This window comes from Peromyscus eremicus, chromosome 1 (assembly GCF_949786415.1).
Source record: "Peromyscus eremicus chromosome 1, PerEre_H2_v1, whole genome shotgun sequence".
NCBI classification, from domain to species: domain Eukaryota; kingdom Metazoa; phylum Chordata; class Mammalia; order Rodentia; family Cricetidae; genus Peromyscus; species Peromyscus eremicus.
This window is the reverse complement of record NC_081416.1, coordinates 24,085,414-24,104,289: the sequence shown is the minus strand read 5'-3', so window position 1 is coordinate 24,104,289 and position 18,876 is coordinate 24,085,414. Positions and strand designations below refer to the sequence as shown.

The 18,876-nt window shown below is 41.5% G+C and overlaps 1 protein-coding gene across 1 annotated transcript in view; it reads left to right on the top strand.

Moving 5' to 3' along the window:
- The window catches only part of Lgi1 (leucine rich glioma inactivated 1), a 39,623-nt gene extending 30,811 nt beyond the window's left edge, over nucleotides 1–8,812 (top strand). The window contains exons 5-8 of the mRNA XM_059246988.1: nucleotides 533–604; nucleotides 3,440–3,609; nucleotides 3,892–4,056; nucleotides 7,622–8,812. Coding sequence (XP_059102971.1) covers nucleotides 533–604; nucleotides 3,440–3,609; nucleotides 3,892–4,056; nucleotides 7,622–8,457 — 1,243 coding nt within the window. The 3' untranslated portion in view covers nucleotides 8,458–8,812. The remainder of the gene's footprint in view (nucleotides 1–532; nucleotides 605–3,439; nucleotides 3,610–3,891; nucleotides 4,057–7,621) is intronic.
- Nucleotides 8,813–18,876: the final 10,064 nt, after the last annotated feature.

Here is an 18,876-nt window from a genome sequence, read left to right as displayed (position 1 = left end):
AAAAAGCAAAAGCCAGAAACAAGGGAACGGCCTTTGGAAAGAAGAAAGGACACGAAGACAAAGGAGTTGGAAGTTTAGCTGCTCTCTGAAGCAAGGAGAGGTGGGGAGAGGAAGTCAAAGTCCCAGCCAAAAGAGGGAGGGCATTTGGGGGTGAAAATTACTATTAGTGTGCTCGGTCATCACTTGGGAAGCCGCCTCTAAGCTGGACCTGTGAGAGTATGAGCCTCGGGTTAGGAATTCAGAGAGGAATGCGCAGGCACCATTCTGCTGATGGTTTGTATTGCTCTTGCCTCAAGTCAGTATCAAGACGTATCAAGTGTTAGGTCAATGCTAAGTGGATGTTGAAGCCAAGAGATCAGGAATTGGAAATTCAACAACAGAAATTTGAGTAGTATCTTGGGAAAACAAAAGTACTACATATAATTTAATAGACTGAAAATGATTTTTAAAAAGAACTTATAAGTAAATTTTATCATAAATGGCATTTATTTAGTTTTTCACTACATTTTTGTATCACTTTTTTTCTTTCCAGGAGTCTCGCAAACAACAATCTCCAGACACTCCCAAAAGATATTTTCAAAGGCCTGGATTCTTTAACAAATGTGTAAGAGGACCTAAGAAATCACTGATTAACTAATTTAAAATGATTAGTGAGACCTGATATTGATGATTAGTATTTTTAATTGGCTTTAAAATTAGAATATTTTTAATTAACTTCACTCTTAAATCCACATTGATTGAACGTTAGAATTCTTTATGATTTAGCATGGGAAATTCTAAACGCACAGTACCCGGGCATTACTTTGTCAAAATGTGTGACTGTCTGTAAGGGGCGGTCATAAGGGTCACTGGGGGAACCTGGAAAGGAGAGACGTCCACAAAAATTCAAGATCTCTTTTTTCTCATGAGGTCCAGGAAGTAGGGCTACAAAGACAAACACAGGGGAGTCTGGGAAAATGACAGACTCAGATGAAAGGTTACACCCATGGGTTGGTCAGGCAACAGAACGGAGCAGGAAGTGGGGGAAGGGAGGGGAGTTTGCCTTTTCTCTCATTAGCCTGAACAACAACTCTAGGCTTAATCCCCAGGAATTTGGCTTAAGCCCCAGGAAGGGAATGAACTTAATTATTTTTGACCCCTTTTCAAACAAAAGAGCTTTCAAACTTTGACTTTTAAGCTTCAGAGTGAAAGATCTTCATGAGGAGGAATTTGTATATTTTTGCTGTAAGCAAAGCAAGTTCTATATGCCCAATCCTCCCCTAAGCAATTTAGTCCTTAAATCTCTTCCAGAACATTAGCAGGGCATTTAAATCTCATAAAGTAGAATATAGGAACCAAAATGAAAACATGTATGAGAACTTTTTTTTTACTATCACTTACTTTGTTATTGAATATATAGAAAGAAAATTAAATAAATATAAATATATCATGAAGCTTAAATAACTTTTTAAGATTTTGATGGAACCAATAAAGAAAGTAAATATAATAACAGAGAGAGAGAGAATATATATTTATATTGATATCTCCAAAACAGCTTTCTCTAATAACAACAAAACAAAAAAAATCCAAGTTAAGAGTTTTCTTCTAAGCCCAGAATTTAACCTCAAATCAAGAAGCTAATGAATCCTCTTTATCCTTTGCAGTTGTCCCCAACTCTTCTGTCATGCCTTCTTTCCCAGTTCCTGGAAACTGATTTATATCCAAGCAGGTGCCAGAATCAAGAACCTTCCTTAAGAACCCAGCAAATCTCTTGTCTGCTCTGTTTTACAATACCCAGAAGGGCTGGCACTCTTGGGCTGGTCACTTCGGGGAATGTTTTGAAAGTTAGATGACACTCCATGACTTACTTGGGGTGTAGTTCATGCTGGGACCTCTGTCTCATGTTGTGTTAATGTAACACTTAAAATGTGGCTCAGTCCCCCAGGGAATCCCAGGATGAGCTTGACCCAAATCAAGGATTATCTCAGAAGTACAAGGATTCATGATAACTTGTCTTTTAGTGGATTTCTTGTTGATTTTCTTAATGAACATATTCTTTAAGAAATATTTAAATGCTCATGTATTTAAAAATTATTTATGTGCTGCATGAAGAATGGGCAGCACCTATCTTCTGAATTCTGTGTGACCAGAAAAGAAATGGAAGACCTTCACAGAGGCAAAATAAATAAACAGAAAGCTTGGTGAGTCAGGGCCATGCATGGAAATTTAAACTCTGCCATATAGTTTATTACAGGCATGGGCTATTGTAGGTATTATGTCTGCATTAACTCTACTATGGCAAAGTCATTTCTCATTAAAGTGCAATTTGTAGATCACTTTAATAGGGTCGGGATTAACTATGTCTATGAAGAAGAAAAGCCAATGGCTCACTGGATTTAATTAAATATTATACAGAAATCCTTACACTCTCTCCTCTAGACCCGATAACATAGCTGCTGGACGCTCATAGCTCCAGGGTCCCTAGAATGGCTGCTAGCACAAATGAGGCACCAAATTTTAAGTTTTACATTTATTTATCTATCTATTTTTTTTTTTTTTTGTCCTAGGGATTGAGCCCTGACCTTTCAATAGGCTAACCATGCATGGCTACACTCAGAATCCTTAAATTTTTTTTAAGATTTAAATGAACTTTTTTTTTTTTTTTTTTTTTTTTTTTTTGGTTTTTCGAGACAGGGTTTCTCTGTGTAGCTTTGCGCCTTTCCTGGATCTCGCTCTGTATCCCAGGCTGGCCTCGAACTCACAGAGATCCACCTGGCTCTGCCTCCCGAGTGCTGGGATTAAAGGCGTGCGCCACCACCGCCCGGCTTAAATGAACTTTTTTCATCTTACTATATTAGAAAATAATCACATTTGGAACAACTTTGATATACGAATCTATTTTTGAACAATAAACTTTATAAACTCTAAATACAGATCATGTATTTCGGATGAGAATTTAGCATCCAAATTGGGATATAAATATAAACTATACAGAAGACTTTAAAGATAATACCAAAAAAAAAAGAGAGAGAGAGAGAAAATAGAGTATTGCTTAATCAATTCGCTGTGTTTATAGTGTTTATATTGATTACACACCCAGATGATGAAATTTTGGATGTGTTGGAATAAATAAAACATTAAAATTAATTATACCTGTTTCTCTTTACATTTCTTTAGGGTCCCTATAGAGAAACGCAACTTATACATATGACTTAGATGTTATTTCCATTGAGTCCACTCTTCTAGTCTAAGACACCATTGAATCCAAACGAGAATAGGTTATGAGGTTCTTGGGTAGCCTTTAAGGGTGCTCTGTGATCACTCTCTGAGCCCAAATGGAATGGACAGTCAAGTTCAACACAGACGATAGAGCAGGTACAGGGTAATGCTGAAGTTGGAGTCATGCTTGGGTCATGACAGGACCCATGTACTGCAAATGCAGCAGAGGTTTCTGTTTCAGGGACCTGAGAGGGAACTCATTTAATTGTGACTGTAAATTGAAGTGGCTGGTGGAATGGCTTGGCCACACCAATGCGACTGTGGAAGACATCTACTGTGAAGGCCCCCCGGAATATAAGAAACGCAAAATCAATAGCCTCTCCCCCAAGGATTTTGATTGTATCATTACAGGTAATGTATGGAAACCCATTTTACAGCAGAAAATTGTTTAAAGGGCTACATTTTTGCAAGTATAAAAATTGATTTTTTTAATATGTTAAGAACCATCTAAGAAATTTAATGTGTGAAACATTATGAACCTTTAAAGCTTTATATGCTTTAAAACAGCAGAATTGCCATTTTACTATTTCTCTGAAATAAATATATTTCTTGTGAGTATTTGGGATCTGGCCAAGGAGTGTGAGGCATTAGTATTAGCTCACATTTATTCATCTTCCTTTCCTATTTTTGCAGAATTTGCAAAATCCCAAGATCTACCTTATCAGTCACTGTCCATAGACACTTTTTCTTATATGAATGATGAATATGTAGTCATTGCTCAGCCTTTTACTGGAAAATGCATTTTCCTGGAATGGGACCATGTAGAGAAGACCTTCCGGAATTATGACAACATTACAGGTATGAAGAGCCTAACAATATTGAGTAGAACATTAAACTGCTTCGACCAAAGGCAACAGAAATGGAGGAGTTTATGAAGAAATGCTTTGACTAGTCTTAGTGGTGTTAACTCCAACTTTTTACTAAGCGACTTGAGATTGTGTGCTAAACTGTAGTTAATCCTTAATTCCTTTACTTGTAAATAAGAAAAGTATCTAAATCACAGGTTTGTTAGTAAGTAAATGTGATCGTGTATTTAAGAAACTTAGCATAGTACTAAGTATACTAAATATACTCTAAAAAGGAGGTTCTTTTTCTTCAGAGTAAAAACACTGAATCACAATGATTAATTCTAATCTAGGTTCTGCCATTATTTAACTAGACAAGCCCATCATCTTCCCTGTATTCTCATTGTTCCTAACTTTAAAATAAGACAATAAAATAAATTGGGTCTGGTGGTGCTCATCTGGTATCCCAGCACTTGGAAGCTAAGGTAAGGGATCAGGAGACTGAGCCCAGCTACATTGTAAAACCCTGTCCCAAAATATACAAACAAACAAAACCCCACAAACCTAAGGGGGTATGGCTAGGGAGAGGCCTCTCCGGGTGCTGCACGCACTGCACAGGCATGGAGAAATGAGTTTGGATCCCTAGAACCCTTGTAAAAAGCCTAACATGATGGCAGGCATTTGTCTGTAACTTCAGCACTGGAGAGCTCAGACAGGTAGAGCCTGGGGGCTCACTAGTTAGCCAGTCTGGCCAAATCAGCGAGCTCCAGGTTCAGTGAGAGACCCTGTCTCAAAACCATGGAGAAGCAGTTGAGGAAGACACCAAACATTGACCTGTGACCTTCCACACATGCACACATGGGTGAGTGCACCTCTAATATATATATGTACAAATACCACACACACACAGACACACAGACACACACACACACACACACACACACACACACACACACACACACATGGGTGGAGGAGAACTGTTTCTAGCTCTAAGAAAGAGTTTGTATGGATACAAATGTGATTGGCACAAACACATAAATGAATATGCACAGCACAAAAATATGGTTATAATTAAATCTGCTTGTCAAAGTAAGTGAATTAAATAAGAAAGCCATTTTAGATCAACTCAAACTCTGCTGCACCTTTTAAATAAAATGTTAATGTATCCCTTGAAACAAAAAGGATTCTGTAGTCCAATAAATCTTTAAGCCATATCTGCCTCTTGGAGGTTCATAACAAATATATTACAGATTATGAGAAATCCTGCAGTATGGAAACCTATTGTCAATGTTTTTCTTAGTTTGTTCATAGAATCCATTTTTTCCCATTAAAAATGCTACTTGAGAGATCCCTAAAGTTTTGTTCCCATTTCAACAGTTTTTAAAATTATAAAATACCAATCAAAACAGTTCTGAAAGGTGTTATTTTCTGACATCTTGAACCCTGCTCCTAAGAATATCCCAACCTCCTCATGAAAGGTGACCATTAGCTAGGCAGGGTAGCATACTCTTGCCATCATTAGCTGGGCAGGGTATCACACCTTTGTAATCCTAGTACTCGGGAAGCCGAAGCAAAGGGATTATGAATTCAAGGCCAGCTTGGGATATATAGTGAGACTATGTCTCCAAAAAATGAGGGCTGAAGGCTTACCACCAGACAAGGTACAAAGGGTTATAATTATTACTTAGATTTTGCCAGGAGCCATCAAGTCTATCCATCATCAAATGTCCAAATAGTCCTTGCTTTATACTGAAGTTCCCCTGGATGAAACAATCTATCCAAACTGAGATTCTTCTAGAACCCCCTTTTTCTCCAAGAAAGGCCATGCTTCTCTTTCTTCCTGGGTTTTCCAATGTGGAGCAGCTGGGCTCTGTGCTGTCTAACCTGAGATCTTCTGATTCGTGCACATCCCATCAGCCACTGTTTGTTCCAGGATCTTGCTGTGTCATCAAGGCTGGCCTTGAACCCACAATCCTCCTGCTTCCGCCCAAGTGTTAGAAGTACATATACATGTCTCTGTCCTCAGCCTGCTCCCAATGATACTGTAGACTAGAACGTGAAAGGAATAAATCATCTGCTTGTAGATTTTCAGAGGTTATGTTTTAGATGATCGTTTAGTTTGTTCCTGCTCCTGTAATGAAATACCCTAGGCTGGGTAATTTATAAACAAGAGAAATTTATTTCTTACAGATTTGGGAGCTGGGGAGTCCAAAAGATTTAATGTCTTGTAAGAACTTGCTTTCTGCTTCAAAGACAGCCCCTTCTCTGTGGATGCGCAGAGCAGAAAGAAAGACAAAACCGTAAAACGACTCTCTCAAGCCCTTTTATGACGGCTCCATTGCTGACTTAATCACCTTCTAGAGGCCTCGGCTCTTCAGGCTATTGCACTAAGGGTTACATTTCAACATGGATTTGAAGATTTTCACATATTCAAACCATACAGATGATAAATAACACATCATATGATTGCTAGTCTCTCCATCATGGGCAGACATCGCTGCCCACCTGTGATAATATTTCTTGCAGAATTACATATGTCACCACAGAATCTTTCTCAACACAAGCTCGTCAAGCGGTCACAATCACTCAGTCAGTCTGTATGGGTACCTAAGATGAAATCTGATGGCCATCCCTCACGCACTCTAACCTTTACTGTGCAGAAGAGAAAACCGATCCCAGAGAAATTAAGTCGGCCTCTGTAGGTTACATAAACAGTTTGGTTATGAAAGAAGTCTCAATTAAGGTTCCTCTGCCTTTTTATTTTCTCCTACAGCCAGTGTCTAAAGTTCTAGGTCAACCTGGTCTACACAGTAAATACTTGCAGGCCAGCTGGGGCTACCTAGTGAGACCTTGTCTAAGTAAATAAATAGCCCAGAGACTCAGAGAGGCCCATGTTTGAATGCCAGCTCTGTCTTTTGGTATCAGAACTTTGCCCCTCTGAGTCTAGAAGAGTTTGCTCATCTACAAAAAGAAAGATGAGCAGGCCTGGTGGTGAGCACCTTTAGTCTTAGCATTTGGGAGGCAGAAGTAGGAGATACGTGAGTTTGAGTCTGAGGCCAGCCTGGACACAGCATAGCAAAACTCTGTCTCAAAAAAAACAAAAAAAAACAAAACAAAACAAAAACCAGATGCACAAAAACAAAGATAAGAAAATGGAAGATAGCATTTATCTCAAGGTTGTTGGAATAATTTAATGATTTGACAAAGCATATAGTAAATGTTCAGAAATGGCAGTTTTTAATCACAATTAGGGAAATTAAACCAGGTATGTCAAGGAAAACAAAACTTGCTTCAAGGAGTGAGAAGAAAGAGTTCAGGTCATATCTCTATGCCCTAGATGTCTACAGCGGTTGAATGTGACACGGCAGCTTCATTGTTTATAACAAGGCCCCATGGGTGTAAAGACCTAGAACCCAAGGACATTGCTGCTTGACTTTGGAGATTGGTCCTCTCTAATAAACCAAGGGAATCTCTCCTTTTAGGCTGATTTCTGTGGAAGTTGTCTAACCCTAGCCTGTGTGTTTACATGTTCCAAAGAGGATGGCCATACAACTAATATCTCACTTGTCTCTCCTCAGGCACGTCCACTGTGGTGTGCAAGCCCATAGTCATTGATACTCAGCTCTATGTAATTGTGGCCCAGCTCTTTGGTGGCTCTCATATCTATAAGCGAGATGGTTTTGCAAACAAATTCATAAAAATCCAGGATATTGAAGTTCTCAAAATCCGAAAACCCAATGACATCGAAACATTCAAGATTGAAAACAACTGGTACTTTGTCGTTGCTGACAGTTCCAAAGCTGGGTTTACTACCATTTACAAATGGAATGGAAATGGATTCTACTCGCACCAATCCTTACATGCCTGGTACAGGGATACTGATGTGGAATACCTAGAAATAGCCAGAACACCATTGACCCTCAGAACACCTCATTTAATCCTGTCCAGTAGTTCCCAGCGCCCTGTCATTTACCAGTGGAGCAAAGCAACACAATTATTCACTAATCAAACTGACATTCCCAACATGGAGGATGTGTACGCGGTGAAGCACTTCTCTGTAAAAGGTGATGTGTACATTTGCTTGACCAGATTCATTGGCGACTCCAAAGTCATGAAGTGGGGTGGCTCCTCCTTCCAGGACATTCAGAGGATGCCATCACGAGGATCCATGGTGTTCCAGCCCCTTCAAATAAATAATTACCAATATGCAATTCTCGGAAGCGATTACTCCTTCACTCAAGTGTATAACTGGGACGCGGAGAAAGCCAGATTTGTGAAATTTCAGGAATTAAATGTTCAAGCACCCAGGTCGTTCACACATGTGTCCATTAACAAGCGTAATTTCCTTTTTGCTTCCAGTTTTAAAGGAAACACACAGATCTACAAACATGTCATAGTTGACTTAAGCGCATGAGACACCAAACTCCATGGCTACCATCGGAAACTTTCTACAGTATGTGACCTGGATGAACTCAATGCATGATGACTCTTCTTATCACACTTGCAGGTGAATGCCTTTCAACATTGAGACTGCTAAAGCCAAGACTACCAGTATCACCATCCTTACCTGTCCAATCCAGTGGTGTGGGAAGTTACCTTTTATAAGACCAAGTTTCATTATGTAACTGTTCTTTGCAGTGAAGATGTATAAATAAGTGTTTAATGGTATCTGTTACTCCGAAAAAGAAATATTCATATGTACTTTTCCATTTATTTATTCACGTGTTCAGAAACAACTGCCAAATAAAATGTTTACATTTTCTTTCATATCCCAAAGGTAATTATTTACAAGAGCTGTTTGATTCTTGTTGATTGTATGTTGAGGAAATAGTTTTATATAATAGGATTATATTTGGATCAAGGATTTATGATATGAATATTGAGTAAAGTTTAAAAAAATGAAAATGATTTCCCATAATTTATAAACATGTTTATCTGGGTTCTATTAGAGGATTTTGAACACTCGAAAGTCACGACTTTTAGGGACACTTTGAGATGAAAGAGTAACACTTTTAAATGAGAGGGAGAGAGTTTACCTATTATGTTAAGACTAATCAGTAATGAGGAGGAAGGCCATCCTGTCCCATCTGATAGCCTTGGCTGAAAATACCACTCAGCCATTTGATAGAAGAAATTTCAGAATTAGAATTGAGTAGCCCCTGATCTAGGACTTTCTAAATATCTAACTCTAGAGTCACCTGACAGCTGGTAGATTGTAACTTTATGTACAGCACTTGCCTCCCATGTGCTGGCTCTGGAGGCCTCTCTCTATGATGAAGAACTTTTTGCTTCTAGACACTGGATTTGCCGTAACTGACCTGCCACACAGTGCCTACAAGGCTCATGTTTGATTTTCTAGATTCCTGCTTCTGGATCACTTGAGTCATTAGTACCATGTACACTGCCTGTTATGTACATAGTAGGCTCTCAAAGGAAGTTTTTCAAAAGCTGGGTATATAGTTTCATGAAGTACTTGTGTGGCATGTGTAAAGCCCTGGGTTCAATTCTCAGCACCAGACAAAAAGCACTTTTGAAAACATGTGTGGCTCCTTCTCTTATAATAAACTCCACAAGCCCCTCTGACCCACCTAGTACTTACTGAGTACTTGTTGAGAATGTAGTGTGGTTGTGGGAAACTAATACAGGAGTAGGGTGTGATGCCTGCCCTCTGTAGTCTTAGAAAAAGAATTGAAGTGGGCTAAAAGTACAGAAGGATCTATAAGATTAAGCAGTGAATATGTGAAGGGTCATCTGAACAGTCTGGATTTGGAGTATCATAGGAATAGTAAGCGTGACTTTGGGGATGTTATGTTCTTTGTTTGACTTAAGGGAAGATGCAATTTCAAGAGGAGGTGGTGTGGGGAAGACATCGCTGGCACAGACTGTTGTGTGTGCTGTCTTTATGGAGGGCTTTTGAGTTTGCTTATGTTCCCCACTGGGTGGAGGTGGGCAGACAGCAGCTTCCCAGGCCCAGTATAAGTCTGGTAGACTGAGGCATCAGGAGTCCCCATAATAATGACACAGTCTCCAAAGAATCAACACCCTGGGTCGTTGTGCATAAGGGCCAGATTTTATTATTCATATAGAAAAGATATTAGGTCTGGCTTCAGGGTTACAGGGGAGAAGAAGGTTTAACTACTTCTGATCCTGCACCTAGGAGAACTGACTGGCCTTGGAACACCTCTTCCTCTGTTCTGATAAGCAGCATTATATGCTGCTGGAGAATGCCTGCTTCGTACAGTCTGGGTAGGACTCCAGCTCTGCCGTGCATAAGCTTTGCAACAGGCAAGGTACTTGACTCACCTGAGCCCACCTCTTCATTGTAAAGATGGGCAACAATATCCACTTCCAAGGAGGAAAGAGTTAAATGAGAAAACACATGAGCAGCGGATGGTATTTCCCAAATACAGCCCCGACCACCCCACCCACCCACCATGCTCTGTGAGACCCTGCCCCGAATTCATTAAGAGGTAGGCATCTAACTCACCTGTTATTGTCTGAATGGTTGACAACTTGCTTGTAATTCATTGACTATGGTGAAAATGATACAGTTTGGCATCCATGCTAGGTCATAAAAACCATGAACTCTTTCTTGCCTTGTAAATTGGGACACTTGCCTGCAGAGCCCCAAACAGCTGCATAAGAAGTCTTACTAACCAGAGGCCATTGTTCTGTGTTGAAAACCAAACCCCATGGAGCAATTACCTCCTGGTGGTTTGGTCAACGGGCCCAGCTGGTGTCACAGCCATAACAGCCATCATCAACCACCAGTCCTGCGAAGTCTACAACTCCAGATCCTGCGGTCAAGGAACTACGTGACATCAGACCTTCTCATCAGAAGGGCACCCATTAGAGAGCAGCAAGCCATCCACAATATCCCTGTCCAAATTCGTGCCCCAGACTCTATGAGCATAATAAAGTGGTTGTTTTAAACGGATATGTTTGGGGTGATTTGTTGTACAACAGCAGTCATCAGAAGGTACATAAAACACTTGGAGCAGAATGGCCTGTGTGAACACGCTCCACTTCCAGCACATTACACACTTTTGGACCACACTCTTCCTTTTAAAAGGATAGCTCCTTTTATCAATACCGTTTCAGTGTTCTTACCTTGATCCAGCATTGTACCAGGACGCAGAGACTCTGCCTCCTCAGTCTGCTGACCATTAGGAATTTACCTTAAAGCCTGAACCACAGAGCTGGGAGGTGAGCTGGCTGAATTCAGACTGTCGTCCAGGCCTATCTACTTTCTGTTGCGAGGCGTTATCTTTCAAAAATTCACTCTCTGACCTGAATGTGGGACTGTTGACAGGGCAAGAAAAGATTTAGGAGACAAAGAGAATAAATTTAAGACCCTACTGAGGTGTAGCTTGCTTTCGTAGACATTAACCAGCTTTTTCTATGCTCCCCACCTACAATATCCTATACAACCTCTACAACCCTCTCTAGCCACAGATGACAGGACCTGGATGCACTTCCTGTTCAGGTGTGTGGCCTAGCCCGTTATGTCTCTTGGACATCTGGAGTGAGGACACCAGTGGCTAGGACTTTTAGCACAGACACCAGATAGGCAAGGTGATAATCTTAAATCAGGGTTTCTAGAAGCAGAAAGATCTGCTGAGGGGGTGAGAGGAGCAGCATAGAGAGAGCAGGGAGGATTTTGGGCGAAGACAGATGCCCAGCCTCAGCCTCATCCCAGTGGAGACTCATCCCATGGGGACTCAAAAGCATGAGTTGTACTACTAGCCCAAGGGTGCAGAGTATCACTTCTCGAGGAACTTTAGAAGAGGTTTCAGTCAACTAAGGATAGTCCTCTAGAAAATAGTAGCTGTGGAATGAGTGTGTGGATTGGGAATGTGAGTCTGGGTTGGGTACCAGGAGCCTATGCCACCATGACAGTGACCAAGGGCCTGAAGCCACCATTTCTGAGCAGTTGTGGTGGCCTCTGCACCAGGATGCTGGTCAGAAGACTAAGAAGAGAAGCAGAGGTGAAAAGCTGCAGAGTGTGTGGGAAAGAGCAGAGAAAGGGGAAAGAGGAAAAGCAAGGGTGAGGAAAGGGGAGAGGAAGGGAGGGCAGATGGAGCATAAAGGAAAGAGAGGCAGGCAGGGAGGGACAGAGACAGGCAGATGAGGAGATGGGGCGTGCCAGGGTAGGCTCCCTGACAACCAAACTGTGTAGGACTGTTGTGGGAGCATTTGTGGGGAACATTCATGAAGTCGACATCTGGGAAGGAGGGAATGGAAGCAGGATTCGGCAGAGGGGCAGGATGCCAGCAAAAGCCCCTGATGGCTCTGTCTTGAGTCCTGGGACTGAGATGTCTCTTCTCAGTGATCCCAAGCTGGAGCAAGGGAACTCGCTTTATAGATACACAATCCCCTTAGATATGGAAGATCGCCGTTCCTGGAAGGAAGCATGGGCTCAGGGAAGGCTGTGGCTTAGCCGAAGCCATCTGCAATGACATCAACCAGCAGAGCCCATCTTCTCACTGGACTCCTTGAAGCTAGACAGATAAGGCCTATATTCCTGAAGAGGCAACTTGGCAGCTCAACATGCCCACCTCACAGGGGAGAGGGGGAGAGGGGGAGAGGGGGAGAGGGGGAGGAGGAAGGCAGCTAGTCCATGCTTTGTTTCCTGCGCCACACCTCAAGAGATCTGGTTGTGCTTTCTGACCCCAGTTATCTGAGATACTTCTGTATTCATCCAGTTTCCCCCAAACACACACACACACACACACACACACACACACACACACACACACTTTTTATTTGAATCAATTTGAAAGATTTCTATATTCTTATCAATTATCCCCAACGAAAAATGTGTAAGCGAAATTTGCTGTGCTAGAGATGTGATGGAAGTACTAGATAGTTCAACCTCTCTGTGTAGTTCAAACTACATCATTTCTATCACTGTCTTCAAGTTCATGGACTCCTCTTGTGAAATTAATTTAAAAATTATTATTTCAACCAGAATAGGATTTTTCAACTTTTAAAACAAAATTTCAGTGCATCAAAATGTTTTGGGCCATGGCAATTAAAAGACTTCTGATGTATTTTGAACCTGTAGATTTCTACTTATATTGTAAACCAATAATTTTTGCAATTAAAATCTATCCACATTGCTGGGGAAATGATCACATGCTTTGTTGTTAGGACAATGCCTCAGATTTTGTTACCTCACCTCACACTGATTCTAAACCTGTCTTGTCTGGCGTTGGTCCTAAGAGTACACCTGTAGGAACACCGCACTAGCTAATTACAGCTCAACTCACTCAGCTCAGCTATTACCATAGAATGTCAGTCCTAATGGGTGTGGTGAAGGCATTTTCATGTGATTGGTGCCTATGACATTTGGTCTTTTAGAGATGCCGTGTTTTGAAGTTCTAAAATGACCCTTCTCCTCCTACCCCAGTATTCTTTGTGATTTACACACTTCTAGTTTCTGTAACTATTTTCCGGTCCCCAATCACCAAAACACTACATGATTCTATGCCCAGGCTACTCAGCCACCTGTAACACTCTTTCCCCAACTTTCCTACATTTTGGAATCTCTGTCCATATCTAACCCATTACCATTACATGTGATTTCTCCTCTTCTGGTTTGCCAGCCTGTTGCTGGAGATCTTCTCTCCAGGTCCTACCAAGCCCCGCAATCCCACAACCCACGTATAAAATAATCACTCAGACGCTTATATTACTTATAAACTGTATGGCCATGGCAGGCTTCTTGCTAAATGTTCTTATATCTTAAATTAACCCATTTCTATTAATCTATAAGTTGCCACGTGGCTCGTGGCTTACCGGTATCTGAACATCTGCTTCTCATCGTGGCGGCTGACAGCATCTCTCTGCCTCAGCCTTCCACTTCCCAGAATTCTCTTTTCTGCTTGTCCCAGTCTGCCTTGGATGTGGTTAGTTGCTGATATTCCATCTTTCCTTCCATGGTTGCATCCTAGGCTCCTGCAACTCTTCCATCTCACTCTACCTGGAGCGTAAGCTCCTGAAACACTGCTACCTGGTGGAGGGCCCATAAAATGGGCGGAAATCAAACAGCTGCAGCCCAGCTGCTTGGGCACTCCTGTCTGCACATCTAAGGAGCACCTCCTGCTTTCCAGTTAGTTCTCAGGCCCGCAGAAAATCCTGCCTGTGGATCACCCACAAGTCAAGAGCAAAGGGGCAGGAAAGTTGACATCAGTGCTTTCTTAACATCTATATCCTTTGAGATGGTCATTCCAGAGAGAAGCACAGACCCACAGCCAGCTAGTCAGAGTATCCTCCCAAGCTGAGGACCTAAACGTCAATCTCAGCAAATCTGTGCCTCAGGACCTTTTATCCTTCATTTCGTTTACCCTGTATATCCATATGTACTCTCAGCAGTTATAAATAAAGTACCCATAGCATAGAATGCATCCTTTAATATTTTAAATATAACAGGTGATGCTTAGTGGGTACTGACTACGAACCAGCCACTATATTAAGTGCTTCTTCTGCATCATCATCCCTTTCTCTGTAATTCTAAGATTACAGCATTGTTTCACAGATGGGAAAGTGTTTAGAAAGGCTAGATAACTTGCTTATGGTCGGCTAGCTGGTTAAGAAACAAAGAAAGATTCACTTGGATGGTATCTATCACTGGTAACATTCTAGGAACTGCCCGAGGACAAAATTTAAATTAAAAGTCCAGGACTCTGTAAACTGCCAGAGACACAAGCACATATTCAGGAACCCATCCCCAGTAGCACACTGGTAAGTTTCATACTTATGGATGCAGCAGGTTCAATTTTATTGAGGATTTCTTTTTTAAACACCTACTCTGTGCAGCACACTGTGGTAGACGACATAAAGAAAACAAACCGTGCCGAAGTTTTCTCTGTCCTTAAAGGCTTTGCTGACATTTATAAAGCTTATTTATAAGAACCAACATGCAAATCATGGACAAATATGGCAGAAACAAGTCCTTTAAGAGCCTAACAGCAATAGCAACCATGTCCTCCAGGAGTTCTTTGGTCGATAGCCTAACCCTGCTGCTACCCCCAATATTCCTCTTTCTGGGTCAATAGACACAGTGGTGACATGGTTTACAGTTAGGGAAACCTGGGTTTGTATCTCAGAATGTTTTTTTTTAAACTAGTTTTATGATCATAGACAAGTTAATTAATGTTTTATAAAATAAATAATGCTAATTATAGGGAAGGTTGGTAGACTAAATCTAAGCTTCCAAATGATCCTATTAGATGGCCACACTTTTAAAAAATGTGTCTCTTTTAAATTTTTTTACATTTTACTTATCACGCACAAGTGTGTGTGTGTGCGTGCATGCGTGTGTGTGTGTGTGTGTGTGTGTGTGTGTGTCTGTGTGTGTCTGTGTGTCTGTGTGTGTATGTATGTGTGTTGCATTTATGGGGGTCAGAAGACAGTCTGAGGGGTCAGTCTCCTTTTACCATGTGGATCTAAAGATCAAACTTAGGTCATCAGTCTTGGCAGCAGGCACCTTCAGCCACTGAACTGTCTCCCTGCCTCTTTTTATTTTTTTGAGTGTGTGTATGTGAGATGTGTGTGTGTGAGTACATGTGTGAGAGTGCCACAGCACATGTGTGGAGGCCAGAGGAACAACTTTGAGAGATTCTCTTCCATTAGGGGTCCCAGGGATCAAATTCAAGGCACTAGACTTGCACAGGAAACACTTTCACCCCCTGAGCCTTCTCTTGTGCTGACGTGGCATCCTCCATATTCCTTACAGCTAGCGGTTCTGACTGGGACATGCACTAGACCATTCCAGTTTGTTCTCAAGTGTGGTACTGGGTAGCTGACCAGCTATACCCTGCTGTGTGGGAGCTATAATCAAGAGGGTAAGTGGAAGACTTCTATATGTGGTCTCATCCTTCTCTGTGATGGCTGAAGATGTATGTGGGCTTCTGGAAGAGGAGATGAAACAAACCCCAGTAGGTTCTGCCATTACAGTCCATCAAATTTAGTAAGTGGAGAGAGAGCTCGGACATCCAGGTGAAGCACAGGTGTCATTCTTGTGTTCCAACACAAAAGACAGCAGTGAGGCAGGCTTTCTTGGACCGCCAGCCCCCAAATCATGACACAGAGACTTAGTATTAATTATGAATGATCGGCCTTAGCTTAGGCTTGTTTCTAGTTAGCTTTTTTATTTAAAAAAAAAAACTTAAATTAACCCATTTCTATTAATCTATTTGCTGTCCCGAGGCTCCTTCACCTCATCTACGTACTGTCCATCCTGCTTTCTTGCTTCCTCCGTGTCTGGGTGACTGGACCCTGGCCAGCTGGCTGGCTGGCTCCATTTTTTCTCTTTGCCCATCAGCCCCATCTATCCCTCCTCTGCCTAGCTACTGGCCATTCAGCTTTTTATTAGACCATCAGTTGCCTTAGGCAGACAAGGTGAAATAGCAACATATCTTTACATAGTTAAACAAATGCAGCATAAACAAAAGCAACACACCTTTACATAATTAAACAAATGCAGCATAAACAAATGCAACACATCTTTTCATAGTTAAACAAATATTATATTCCCCAGCACAGCAGGACTGTGTTTTTCACAGAAGGACTTTGGCCTCTGGGAAATTACTTCTATTTTAATAGAACTTGCTTTTGTTTAAATGTGGCCAATGGTGCATCAGTGAAGGGAACACTCTGTGAAAAATAGCTCTTCAAACTTCTGTCTCCCTTTTGTGCCAATAAAAGTCAAACACGTCTGAGTGACAAAATGAAGCAATCTACCACAGTCCCCATGAGCAGAGTTAGATTCGGAAGGGATGTATGTGTGCCTTCACTTTTTAAGAAGAGATGTTGTGATTTGTATGTGAAAGAGGACAGAATTGAACTCAGCAGAGGTTTCCTGCATTCTAGCTGTATGACTATGGCTGAGTTTCCTAAATGAGTTCATGTTGGTCTCATGAGGAAAGTCCAGTGAGGAAAAGCAGACTCCCATTTCCTGGTCAAATGACAACCACCCATTCAGTGGATGTATCAAAATTATCTGGATTTTTCCAAATGCAATGACTATGTCTCTACCCCAGATTCAGATCTCTGTGGTATCAAAGCACCAAGAATTCTGTTGGCTGCATTACAGAAACTTAACTGAGCTAGTTGAAACGTAGCATGCACTGTCTCAGGGTTATTATGGCTGTTAAAAGACACCATGACCAAGGCAACTTATAGAAGAAACAGTTTATTGGGGATTACAGTTTCAAAAGTGTGTTCATTTGTGACCATGTGATTGGGGGCATGGCAATAGGTAGGCAGTTGTGGTACTAGAGAAGTAGCTGTGACCTTACATTTTGGGACAGTAACCATGAGTCAGAAAGAGAGAGAGCTAACTGGGAATGCCCTGGGCTTTTGAAACCTTAAAGCCCACTGCCAGTGGCACACCTCTTTTATCAATGCCATACCTCATAATCCTTCCCAAACAGTTCTACCAGCAGGGGACCAAACATTCAAGCCTATAAGCCTATGGGGTCATTCTCCTTCAAACCACAACATGTATCTAGCTTCAGAAATGCCTGAACCATATAACCAAATGATATTTCCATAACTCTGCCATTCCTTGCCCCTTGGGTTTTTTTTTTAATTTCTGTGTTAGTATCTTCCTAAGTCTTCTTTTGTTTGTGGTGGGGAGACATTCACAAGCAGCTCCAGTCATTGGTCCTGTCAGGCTATCCATGCCCAGCAAAAAGCCTGGAAACCACTTTTTCTCTGTAGTTCTAACAAAATCTCAGAGCTGATGCTCATTGGTTCATGCTAGATCTGACAGTCATTGTGGCTAAAGAGTAGAATTATCTTGTTGCAGAATATTTGTTTACACTGTAAAGATGTGTCTTTGCCTAAGGTGCCTTCCGATTGGTTTAATAAAGAGCTAAATGGCCAATAGCTAGGCAGGAGAGAATTGGCAAGATGTCTGGGCAGAGAAAGAAAAACTGAGAGAAGGAATCCAGGCATGCAATTTCATCAGCACACTTGAAGCATGTTGGATGTGCTATATTAAGAAGAGGTAACCAGGCCACATGGCAGAAAGTAGATTTAAAAAATATATATGGTTTAATTAAGTTGTAAGAGCTAGTTGGGGAAAAGCCTAAGTTAAGGCCAAGCTTTCATTAATTAATTATAAGTCTCTAGGTCATTATTTGCAGGCTGGCAGTCCAAAGACAATCCAACAAGAAAGCTTGCTACATGATCCCATTGGCCAGTATGGGCCGTAATGCTTTTCCCTGGAACCCGTGGATGGAAACTGGATAGACTAAAAGTGAGTTAAATGATTACCAGAAGTAAAATCAAGCTATTGTTATAAATAGAAAGGGAATGCTGGGACAAGCAAAACCAGATGATGTCACTGGTCGGTCTAATCTCAACTTCTAGAGGTAGATGCTCAGGCCAGGCCACATCCACCCATGTGTCTAAAATCTCTTTGCTTGGAGGTTTCAAAGCCTGTGTTTAACTGGCCATCCAGCCCTGGGAGAGGAGCCAGTGTTCCTGTACCATGTCCTGTTCTTCTGCTGGCTGAGTTCCTGTTTCAGATGACTGTAGCTGGAAAGTTTTTCTCTGGGTCCGCCAAGCCCCTGCAGTTCTGCAGCCCACTTATAAAATAATCACTCAGAAGCTGATATTAATTAAAAACTGTTTGGCCTAATGGCTCAGGCTTCTTGCTAGCTAGATCTTACATTTAAATTAACCCATTTCTATAAATCTATACCTTGCCACATGGCTCGTGGCTTACCGGTATCTGTACATCTTGCTTCTCATGGCGACAGCTGGCAGCATCTCCTGACTCAGCCTTCCTGTTCCCAGAATTCTCCTCTCTCTTTGTCCT